The sequence below is a fragment of the Martes martes genome (genome assembly GCF_963455335.1).
Source record: "Martes martes genome assembly, chromosome: 12".
Classification (NCBI taxonomy): domain Eukaryota; kingdom Metazoa; phylum Chordata; class Mammalia; order Carnivora; family Mustelidae; genus Martes; species Martes martes.
Genome location: NC_137900.1, coordinates 79,202,937 through 79,215,450, shown reverse-complemented (window position 1 = coordinate 79,215,450; position 12,514 = coordinate 79,202,937). Strand labels below are relative to the sequence as shown.

The following is a 12,514-nucleotide window of genomic DNA, read 5'->3' as shown; positions in this document are numbered from 1 at the left end:
AGGATAAAAACCAAAAGTCAAAGCAAAGAAACAGAAAACTTTGGGGTCAGTGTGAAGGCATTCCTGCCTCACGATCCCATGAAGTTAGTTGGAATCCCTTCTAGTCAAACACGGAACTCTGATTTCATTAAAACCATTCATGAAAACTAATGAGAACGAAAACACATCAGTCCAAAACCTATGGGATCATTAATTCATTCAACAGACATTCTCTAACCTGCTAATATGTGCCGGGCACTTTACTCAGGGCTGGATTGATAAGGACTAATGAATGAGTCATGACCTCTTCCCTGCAGGAAAGCACTATCTATCAGAGAAAGCAAAAGACCCCACACTAAAGATAATGGGGGATGCACAGACTATCAGAAAAGAAGCAAGACCACCATTGAGGGCAGCTCTGCCTGATACCCAGCCAGAGCCCCAACTCTCAAGACAGCCTGGAATAATGGACAGGTCCCATCTTTGGATGCTAAGAAATCTAGAGTCAAGTTTCTACTTTAGCCGCTTACTAGTTTCTCTCTGAACTTCATGTTGTCCTTTTATAAAATGGGGGAAACACCTACCCCATAAGGCTGTTATAAGAATTAAGCGAACAGGATTTGTAACACATTCATCCCAGGGTCTGGAACAGAGAGGGTGTTCAAGGGATGGTAACTCCCTTCTGCCATTAAACCAACAGTTATCTTGGTAGAATACCTTTTAAAAGCAGTTGATGATAACCTACTTTTGAGTCACTCCCTTTTATTTTATTTATTTTTTTAAGATTTTATTTATTTATTTGACAGACAGAGATCACAAGTAGGCAGAGAGAGAGAGAGGAGGAAGCCGGCTCTCCACCGAGCAGAGAGCCCAATGCGGGGCTCAATCTCAGGACCCTGGGATCATGACCTGAGCCAAAGGCAGAGGCTTTAACCCACTGAGCCACCCACGTGCCCTGAGTCACTCCCTTTAAAAAAAATTATTTTATGTATTTCTTTGAGGGGGGCATGTGCATAAGCAGGGTGAGGGGCTAAGGGAGATGGGGAGAGAGAAAATCTTAACCAGGCTCTATGTCCAGCATGGAGCCCAACTTGGGGCTCAAACTCACAACTCCGAGACCATGATCTGAGCTGAAATCAAGAGCTGGATGCCTAACCGACTGAGCCACCCAGGTGCCCTGAGTCACTCTGTTTTACAGAGATGCTTTTCTCATGTTTAAGAGAGATCTGTTAACCAGTATTGAATTCAGAGCTCTGTAAGTTTGTAAGAAATCCAAATAATAACTAAAATAGCTCCTGTTATTTGAGATTTCAAAATGTGCTGCTGAACGTCACACACTGTAGTGGATGTCGTCGTTCTAGGTCCAAATCTCTCATTAGAACGTAGGCACTATTCCTCCAGCTTCCAGGAATGCTGGTGGTTGACCACTGGCTCTGCATCTTTCTGGGAGAAATGTCCTTCATTGAAAAGGACCACTTCACCTAAGCACTTGTCCCCTCCCCAAGGATAGCCCACATCCTATGCCTGGTTAGTGTGGGGGTACAAAGGCCTGACACGTTGTCTTGATTCAGGACAACTCTGAAGGACCATCCCAGCTCCAGAATTTCCCCTGGGGTCAGCTAAGGGCTTTGCTCAAACTGCATGGTGATTCGGCTTCTCCCTCTGCTCAGTTCCTCTTTGTTCCTTATCAGGGAACCCCCAGCAAACCTCCCACATGCCAATCTCTGCCTTTGAGTGTCATTTCTGGTAAACCTGACTTAAAACACGTGCATCATCTCGTTTAATCTTTATATCAACCCTACGAAGGAAGAGTCTGTAACCACGTTTTTCACGGGAGATCACTGAGGATTGTCCAGGTTTACAGAGCTTGTGAGTAGCAGAGGGAAGATCTGAATACATGTCTTGCAGACTCTTCTCTGCATCACTGCACTGCGTAGCTTTCCTGAAGTAGTGGGATTAGCCAAACTCAGCCCTGGGACACAATTCAATATCCATCCCTCAGTCTTTAGTGAGAATAAATACAAGAATTATCCATTTAAACAGCATGACTGTGCTTTTTAAAAGAAAAATCTGTGGTTGATACTGATGTGCGGTGCCTTGCACAGGGACCCATGTGACATGTTTCTGCTCGGGCTTAGTTCCAGAGGGGAAAATATGGCTTTGCAGATAGATTTGCATATCTTCCCTTGCCAGAAATTTGAAATATGGAATCCAGCAGACTTCTTCTTCTTTTTTCCTTTTTATTTGCTTTAGTTGCCAAAGATTTTAAGGCCAACTTCAAATGTGGTCATTTCCTCATCTCTGAGCTTGATGCTATCAATCCCTTGTGCTTTTCACATAGAATCCTCTTTCCTCCTCACCAAAAGTCATATTGTCCACTGTGCTTCTACTGGGGAACTCTTTCTATAAAATGATAGAAATCACATCATCTGTGTGAGTTAGGGAAGGCAATGTTGCCTTCCATGCCCTTACCCTTTTTGGGAATCTTAGGTCCTCAGGGCGTTCAGGTAGGGTCTGACATGATCCTACCTCCCTGACCATTGCCCATTGGACCACAGCTAGTCACCAAGGCCAACAGAAACCCAACCATTGTGGTCAGCCAGCAAGGTCCCTTGTGACCTGACAGAGAGGTTGCTGTCAAACCCATATGATGCTCTGTAGCTGAGTTCCTCTTAAATTGCATACAAGGAAAGATTTCATTGGTTGGTAGTGAGGTAGAGAGAAGCAAATGCAGGGAGAGAAGCTGAGTCACGTTATTTGTGAAACAATTTTTTTAAAGATTTTATTTATTTATTTGACAGAGAGAGAGATCACAAGTAGGCAGAGAGGCAGGCAGAGGGAGAGGGGATGATGCAGGCTCCCTGCCAAGCAGAGAGCCTGATGCGGGGCTCGATCCCAGGATCCTGAGACTGTGACCTGAGCCGAAGGCAGAGGCTTAACCCACTGAGCCACCCAGGTGCCCCTTTGTGAAACAATTTAAGGTCTCCTGCTGGTGAGGTCTGTAGATCTGCCATAAATCTAGAACTACTCTCCAAGTCTGGCATTGTGGAGCTTGGTCCTAACTGAACTTTTTGTTTTTTCTTTCCCCCTGTGAAATTTGACTTTTACTATATTTTATGTACATTTTCTCTGTTTTTATTTTTTTCATTTATTAAGTTTTTAAAACTTCAATTTCAGTATAGTTAACATACGCTGTTATATTAGTTTCGGGTGTACAGTATGGTGACTCAACAATTCTGTACATTTCTCAGTACTCATCATAAGTGTATTTCTAATCCCCTTCACCTGTTTCACCCATCCCCCCACCACTTCCCTTCTGGTGTCCATCAGTTTGTTCTCTGTAGTTAAGAGTCTGTTTCTTGGTTTCTCTGTCTTTTTTCTTTGATTGTTTGCTTTCTTTCTTAAATTTTACATATGATTGAAATCATATGGTATTTGTCTTTAACTTATTTCGCTTAACTTAATACTCTATAGCTCCATCTATATTGTTGCAAATGGCAAGATTTCATTTTTTTTTAATGGCTGAGTAATTCCCCAGTCTATGTATGTATGTGTGTGTATATATGTATATATACATATACATACTTATACCTATGCATACATATACACACACACCACATCTTCTTAATCCATTCATCCATTGATGGAGACTCGGGCTGCTTCCGTAGTTTGGCTATTGTAAATTATGGGGGAATAAACATCAGGTGCACATATCCCCTTAACTTAGGGTTCTTATATTATTTGGGTAAATATCCAATAGTGAGATTGCTGAATCACAAGGTAATTCTAGTTTTACCTTTTTGAGGAACCTCCACTCTGTTTTCCAGAGTGGCTGCACCAGTTTGCATTCCCACCAAGAGTGTAAGAGGGGTAACTTTTCTCCGTGTCCTTGCCAACACTGGTTGTTTCTTGTGTTTTTGATTCTAGCCATTCTGACAGGTGTGAGGTGGTATCTTATTGTGGTTTTGCTTTGCATTTCCCTGATGATGAGTGATGTCGAGCATCTTTTCATGTGCCCGTTGGCCATCTGTATGTCTTCTTTGGAAAAATGTCTGTTCATGTCTTCTGCCCATTTTTCAATTGGTTTATTCATTTTGGGGGTATTGAGTTTAATAATTTTTTATATATTTTAGATACTAACGCTTTATCAGTTACGTCATTTGCCAATATCTTCTCCCACTCAGTAGGTTGCTTTTTAGTTTTGTTGATTATTTCCTTTGTTGTGAAGAAGCTTTTTATTTTGATATAGTCCCAATAGTTTATTTTTGCTTTTTTTCTGCTAGAAAGAAGTTATAGCCAATACCAGAGAAATTACTACCTATGCTCTCTTCTAGGATTTTTGTGGTTTCAGGTCTCATATTTAGGTCTTCAGTCCAACTTGAGTTTAATTTTGTGTGTAATGTAAGAAAGTGGTCCAGGTTCATTCTTTGCATGTAGCAGCCCAGTTTTCCCAACACCATTTAAAGAGACTCGTTTTTCCCATTTTATGTTCTTTCCTCTAGCATTGATGATTAATTGATAGATACTTGTGGCTTTATTTCTGGGTTTTCTATTCTGTTCTATTGATCCATCTGTCTATTTTTATGCCAATACCATACTATTTTGATTACTATAGCTTTTTAATATAACTTGAAGTCTGGAATTGTGATGCCTCCAGTTTTGTATTTCTTTTTCAAGATTGCTTTGGCTACTCATAGTCTTTTGTAGTCCCATACAAATTTTAGGATTGTTTGTTCTAGTAGTGTGAAAAATGCTCTTGTTGTTTTGATAGGGGTTACATTAAATCTGTATATTGCTTTGGGTAGTATAGACATTTTAACAACATTTGTTCTTCCGACACGTAAGCATGGAGAATATTTCCATTTCTTTGTATCTTCTTGAATTTCTTTCATCAGTGTTTTATAGTTTTCAGAGTACAGGTCTTTTTTAAAATTATTTATTTTTTATTTCTTTTCAGTGTTCCAGAATTCATTTTTTATGCACCACACCCAGTGTTCCATGCAATATGTGCCCTCCATAATATCCACCACCAGGCTCACCCAACCCCCCAACCCCCTCCCCTCCAAAACCCTCAGTTTGTTTCTCAGAGTCCACAGTCTCTCAGGTTCATCTCCCCCTCCAATTTCCCCCAACTCCCTTCTCCTCTCTATCTCCCCATGTCCTCCATGTCATTCCTTATGCTCCACAAGTAAGTGAAACCATATGATAATTGGCTCTCTCTGCTTGACTTATTTCACTCAGCATAATCTCCTCCAGTCCCGTTCATGAATACCCAAAGTTGGGTATTCATCCTTTCTGATGGAGGCATAATACTCCATTGTATATATGGACCATATCTTCTTTATCCATTCATCCAGTGAAGGGCATCTTGGTTCTTTCCACAGTTTGGCGACTGTGGCCATTACTGCTATGAACATTGTGGTACAGATGGCCCTTCTTTTCACTACATCTGTATCTTTGGGTTAAATACCCAGTAGTGCAATTGCAGGGTCATAGGGAAGCTCTATTTTTTATTTCTTATGGAATCTCCACACTGTTTTCCAAAGTGGCTGCACCAACTTGCATTCCCACCAACAGTGTATGAGGGTTCCCCTTTCTCCACATCCTCTCCAACACATGTTGTTTACTGTCTTGTTAATTTTGGCCTTTCTAACTGGTGTAAGGTGGTATCTCAGAGTGGTTTTGATTTGAATCTCCCTGATGGCTAATGATGATGAACATTTTTTCATGTGTCTGTTAGCCATTTGTATGTCTTCTTTGGAGAAGTGTCTGTTCATGTCTTCTGCCATTTTTTGACATGCTTATCTGTTTTGTGTGTGTTGAGTTTGAGGAGTTCTTTATAGATCTTCGATATCAGCTGTTTGTCTGTACTGTCATTTGCAAATATCTTCTCCCATTCTATGGGTTGCCTTTTTGCTTTGTTGACCGTTTCCTTTGTGTGCAGAAGCTTTTGATCTTGACAAAGTCCCAAAAGTTCATTTTCGCTTTTGTTTCCTTTGCCCTTGGAGACATATCTTGAAAGAAGTTGCTGTGGCCAATGTCGAAGAGGTTACTGCCTATGTTCTCCTCTAGGATTCTGATTTTAAGCTTTACTACAAAGCTGTGATCACCAAGACAGCATGGTACTGGCACAAAAACAGACACATAGACCAGTGGAACAGAGAGCCCAGATATGGACCCTCAACTATATGGTCAAATAATCTTCGATGGAATACAGGTCTTTCCCCTCTTTTTGGTTAAGTTTATTTCTAGTATTTTATAGGTTTTGGTGCAATTGTAAGTGGAATTGTTTTTTTAATTTCCCTTTCTGCTGCTTCATTATTAGTATATAGAAATTGGACATATTTCTGTATATTGATTTTGTATCCTGTGACTTTACTGAATTCATTTATCAGTTCTGGTAGTTTTTTGGTGGCATCTTTTGGATTTTCTGTATAGAGCATTTCGTCATCTGTAAATAGCAGAAGTCTTACTTCTTCTTTATCAGTTTGGATGCCTTTTATTCCTTTTGTTGTCTAACAGTTGTGGGCTACTATTGTGTATTACTGCATACACACACTCACCGTTCATACCCAGTATGCAGCCACCCTGCACAGGCTTCTGTTCCTTGCCCTCAAAGAGTGTGTGTGTGTGTGTGTGTGTGTGTAATGTAATCATATATGTATGCATGTGTGTGTTCATGTGTGTATATATGTGTGTAAAGATGTGTATGTATGTGTGTACATATATGTGTGTGTTCAGGGGAATATTTTAGAGTGTAGATTGCAAGGTAGGGTCTTTGTTTGACTGACACAAGTTTTTTTTTTTTTTTAAATATCTCTTTATTTTTTTAAGAGACAGGGTGTGTGAGCAAGCAGGGGAAGGGGTAGAGGGAGACGTAGAGAGAGAGAATCCTGAAGCAGATTCCCTGCTGAGCCGGGAGCCTGACACGGGGCTCATTCCCAGGATCCTGAGATCACGACCTGAGCTGAAATCAAGAGTTGGCTGCTTAACCGACTGAGCCACCCAGACGCCCTTGACTTACACAAATTTAAGAACAAATTTAAGTCATTATTTCAAATTGCTTGATTACAATCAAAGTCTGAATTTGCAGCATCTCTTAAAGAAACCTGACGTTCTTGTACCGCTGGCTTTTAGATCTGTTTGACAAGAGCTGGTTGGAGCCGGCCCACAGCCATTCCCAGTCTGAGAGAACCTGTAGTGCCAGGTCACCCCAAACTCCATCATTCCCCAACATTAAGGCATTTTCTATGGCACAAGCACAGCTTTTTTTCTTAGAGGTGCTATGAATTTCTTTGACTTTCTCTCTAATAGAATAAAAAACAAAATCTAGGCCAGGAGGCCAAGAACCTGCTCAGCTATTCTCTCCCATTAATAATCACACACTCAGCCCCTGTGGGCATTAATGACCCCTGTTAGGGATGGTGGGAGGGGAGTACGCCTGGGCGACAGGGAGATTAGCACTTTTTTTTTTCTTTTAAATTTTAATGTGTAGGGGCACCTGGGTGGCTCAGTTGTTAAGCATCTGCCTTTGGCTCAGGTTGTGATCCCAGGGTCCTGGGATGGAGCCCCGCATCAGCTCCCTGCTCAGTGGGAAGCCTGCTCCTCCTTCTGCTACTCTCCCTGCTTGTGTTCCTGCTCTCACTGTCTCTCTCTCTCTCTCTCTGTCAAATAAATAAGTACAATCTTTTTAAGAAATTTCTTTAGGGGCGCCTGGGTGGCTCAGTCATTAGACGTCTGCCTTCGGCTCAGGTCATGATCCCAGGGTCCTGGGATGGAGCCCCACACTGGGCTTCTTGCTCAGCAGGAAGCCTGCTTTCCCTCTCCCACTCCCCCTGCTTATGTTCCTGCTCTTGCTGTCACTCTGTCAAATAAATAAACAAAAAAAATCTTTAAAAAATTTTTTTAATGTTTAAGCACTCTTTACTAAAACAAGTCAGGCCTTGGCTAAGTATAACATTTTATCTATATTAATTTATTCCATTTTTACAACAATGAGGTGGGATCCATTGATATTCCTATTTACAGATGATGTCACCAAGACCCAGAGGTATTGAGTGGCTCACACAGAGTCAATGGCAGATAAGGGTGGATTGTGAATTTGAACCCAAGTCTCTGTCAGTCCTAAGGGCCCAACTTCCTTCCACTAGGCTGAACTGTCTCTGTGTATGATTTGTCTCTTTCTCTCCTGGCTGCCAATACCATGACAGGAATATTGTAAAAATGCTTTGTCAGTGTGGGTAGACAAATGAGAACAGTGGACCTGGGATGGGGGGATTGCTTGCATGCACCTGCCTGTTTTCCCAGCCTGCACATCAGCAGCAAGATACATCTGCGTCCTACAATCGAGGAGAAAGTAGCTGTCTTTATCTCTGTTCACCCACAGGGAGCAGCTTTGTGGTGAGTGAAGGGAGCTACCTGGATGTCTCAGACTGGTTAAACCCGGCTAAGCTGTCCCTGTATTACCAGATCAACGCCACCTCCCCATGGGTGAGAGACCTCTGTGGACAGAGGACGACAGATGCCTGTGAGCAGCTCTGCGACCCAGAAACTGGTGAGTCATGGCCTAGGCTGGGATGGAGGGAGAGAGGAGGCAGGCTGCAAGATGGCTTGCACACCTTGTACCCGAAGAATCACGGCTTCTGAGCCATGGATGAGGGGTTTTACCTGAAGGCCCATCAGTTGCATTGGCAGTTAAACTCCATGCTGCCATCACTGGGCCAGGGAGAAAGTTCTACAGAACCACAGGATCCCAGAAGTAGAAAGGACCACAGAGAACATCTGGTCTGGTTTTAGCAAAGCAAGGTATCTGAACATCATCAGCAACCCTGAGCTCAGATCCTATGCACCTCTTACTAGCTGGATGTCCTTTGTCCTTTTTTCCAGCTTTCCTGAGATATAAGTGACATAGAGCATTCTGTAAGTTTAAGGTGTATATTGTGATGATTTAATACATGTATATACTGTATAATGATTACCACCTTAAGATTTATTGACACCCCCATCATTTCATATACCGTTTTTTTTTTATGGTGACAACATTTAAGGTCTACCCTCTTAAAAACTTTCAAGTACATTAAACAGAATCGTTAATTGTTCACTGTGTTGTACATAAGATCCCCAGGACTTACTCCCCTTAAATGGGAGATGTTGGTCATAGGGTACACACTAGCTGGGTGTTCTTCAGAAAGACACTTCCTGAGAGTACCAGAGAGTGAAAATAGCATCTAACTCATAAGGCTCTTATTAGGATTAAGTGAGATAATGTGTGGAAAGCCCCTAGTATATTTTTTTACTCACCATTTGCCAGGTATGTATTGAGTAGGCAGACACTTGCCTTGGCACTGAGGATATAGCAGTGGACAAAATAGGCATAATCTATGCCCTGATTAAGTTTATATTCTAAGGAGACATTCAATCTGCACTGTCTAACAGGGATAGCCAGTAGCCACAGATGGCTATTTAAATTTGAATTAAGTAGAATTAAATGAACTCAGCATTCGCTTCCCCAGTCACATTAGCCATCTATCAAGTGCTGTGTAACTCCATGTGACCAATGGCTACCTGCTGGACAATTCAGATGTAGAACATCCCAGCCCTGCTGAAAGTTCTGTTGGACAGTGCTGCAACAGACAAACGGGAAAGGATGTGTACTGTGTCAGGTGATGGTGCAGCATAGGGGATGCTAAGGTGGGAGTGTGAGTGGAGCTGTGGTTACATGCAGTGGTCAGGGGAGGCTTCTCTGAGAAGGGGACATTTGAGTCGGGGCACCTCGAGGCTAAGATGGAGGAAGCCATTGTGACTATCCAGGGGTCGGGATTCTAGGTGGAGGCAATGACAAGGGTAAGCATGTTGTAGCAGAGTTCAGGAGGGTGCCATTGGTTAAACAGGAAGAAGAGTGTGGTTGGATGGAGGTGAGAGAGGAGAGGAGTAGGAGGCAAATATGAAAAGCAGAGGATTGCGTGGAGGTGGCTGCAGGGAGTTATCTAGGATGACAAGAACTTAGGATTCACTCTGAGTGTGATGGAATGTCATTGGAGGATTCTGAGCTCAAGGAGCAACATCATGTGGCCTGCATTTTAACGGAACCACTCTGGCTGGCGCATGGCAAATTGCCTACACGTTCAAGGGTGCTATTTTATCCCAGTGTAGGCGGGAGTGGGCAGTGACTTGACCCACAGAGTTAAGGGGAAAAGATGGTCAAATTCAGGACATGTTCAGAGGGTCGATTTGACAGGGCTCGTTATTGGATATGAACGGTGAGAAGTAGAGAGGGGTCAGAAATGATTCCAGATGATTCATTCTGGAAGTGCATGAATGGACATCTCTTTCGTTGAGTCAGAGGATGCTGTAAGAGAGTCAGGATTGAGGTGTGGGGGATCAAGGGTACCATTTGGGATGTAAGTTCAAGATGACAACTAAACATCCAGTAGAGATAGAAAATAGACATCGGGGTCCAAAAGTCCAATTCAAAGAAGTTTTAGCTGGAGATAGAAATGTGTGAGTCAACAGCATAGACTTGGTATTTAAACCCAGGAGACACTGTCTTATTTATAGTAAAATGCTTAGAAAATGGACCATCTCTTCTTCATCCTTGTTGTTCAATAGATGGCGGCTGGCTACTAAGGTCTACAAACAGGGAACTAGGAGTTAGAAGAGAGTTGTCCAGATACCAGAACAAGTTAGAAATGAAACTGTTCTTGCTCCCAGTCCTGTGCTCCTCCTTACAACTTATATTGCTATAGTCTCTCTGGAACTTCATCTCTTTCTTCATGAACAAGAGTCTGGCCATCTTGCCTGGAAAATCCATTGCACGTTGCCCATGGGGAGGGCTCTCAGTGTCCCAGGTCAAGGGTGTGCTCCCTCTACCCTAGCTCTCCTCCACTTCTCCATGGGGCAACAGTTCAGGAGTGAAGACAGGGCTTCTCCAGGCTAACCCTTGAGTCCGTGCAGAGCTGGGCAAGGATTTGGCTTTCTAACCACCATCCCCTCTTATCTTTTAGTTGGGAGCCTGTTTAGACACATTTCTGCAGCCTTTACATAGGCCTATTGGGGAAGCCATTTGGAAAAAGCAATGTAGCTCTAGTGTACCATTTGACCAGAGAGCTGAATCTTCTTTCTCTTAATTAAAACATTTAAGCTTTAAGGCACTGTCACCCTAAGCAGTACCTCTTTATTCCCGAAACACAGACATAAACACATACACATAGACACATGCAAGCGCACACACACAAACACACTCTTGAATATTCTCACACGACAGCCAGGGAAGCCCTTACGGAATTATGTGCCTCTGGATCTGATCCTGTGTATCCTCCTTTTTTCTTTTCCTTTCCTTGAAAAGCAAGCAAGATTATTGGTGGGAGGGCTCACCACCTTCTCTGCCCCACACAAAGCGCCACCCCCCGAGTAGAGTGGTGAACTCCTGAGGGTCTTACCATTTGGTTTCCCAGTTGATCTGCCTTCAGGTGCAGCTTCATTGTTTCTGATCTTTTCTGTTAGCTGCAAGCTTGAGGCCACAATTCCGTACAGTGGATCATTCAGGAAGGAGGCATGTGTTAGCCATTTTTGGAAATGATCAACTCTCCTACCAATATCCCCTAGAATTACACAAATACACACACATACACACACACACACACACACACACACACACCCTGCAAAGCTGAAAATGCTACTAGAATTCACTGGGTTGACCTTCTCAACTTTATCACAGGCAATATTGAAGAAAAGCGAGAGGATCAAAGTTGTATAGCTAGCAGGTAGAGAGCCAGGATTCCAACTCAGGACCCTGCGCTCTTAACCAATGCCTCCCAAGCCTCAGTGGGTCTAGTGTGGGTTTAAGACTGCACATTTCTAAAAAGGTACCAGCTATTGCTGATGCTTCGGGCCAAGCACAACTCTTGGTGCACCGAGACTCTGAATAATCCTTCCTCTTCCTCCCAAATAGTCCTCCCATTTTTCACATGAACAGGAGAAGTCCCAGCTGCCATATTTGCTAACTTATTTATATGACAAAGCTGTGCTCATGTCTGTCACTTTATTTTCTACGTCTGTTTGCCCCATGCCTTGGACTCTAAGTACACTGAGACCTGTAATTCCCTGGAGGTACCATACCCTTTCATGACTACATCTCTTTGACGGGCTCTTTCCTCTCTCTTGAAATGTCTTTCTCCCCACTTTTACTGGGAAATCAAGGGTTCTTTTTTTTTATTTCCATTCTATTCAGCCCAAACCCCCGGCTATACTGAGGAGCCCTCCTCTCTGCTCTCACAGCCTCTGTACTTCCTTATGTCATAGTTCTTGTCATTGTTCTTTCCTTGTCTGGGTCTGTCACCAGAATGTAATCTTTGTTAATGGCTGGTGAAAGGGGATTCAAAACATGTGTCTTGCTTATCTCTGTATCTTTAAAACTTAGCCTATTGCTGGGGTGCCTGGGTGGCTCAGTGGGTTAAGCCTCTGCCTTCAGCTCAGGTCATGGTCCCAGGGTCCTGGGATCGAGCCCCACATTGGGCTCTCTGCTTCCCCCTCTCTG

The 12,514-nt window shown here is 43.0% G+C and overlaps 1 protein-coding gene across 4 annotated transcripts in view; it reads left to right on the top strand.

Moving 5' to 3' along the window:
* ASTN2 (astrotactin 2) overlaps positions 1–12,514 on the top strand; it is a gene marked incomplete at its 5' end in the record, with an annotated part of 861,701 nt that overhangs the window by 373,593 nt on the left and 475,594 nt on the right. For all 4 annotated transcript variants that reach the window (XM_080820162.1, XM_080820161.1, XM_080820159.1 and 1 more), the window contains one exon: positions 8,366–8,533. In XM_080820162.1, coding sequence (XP_080676288.1) covers positions 8,366–8,533 — 168 coding nt within the window. The remainder of the gene's footprint in view (positions 1–8,365; positions 8,534–12,514) is intronic.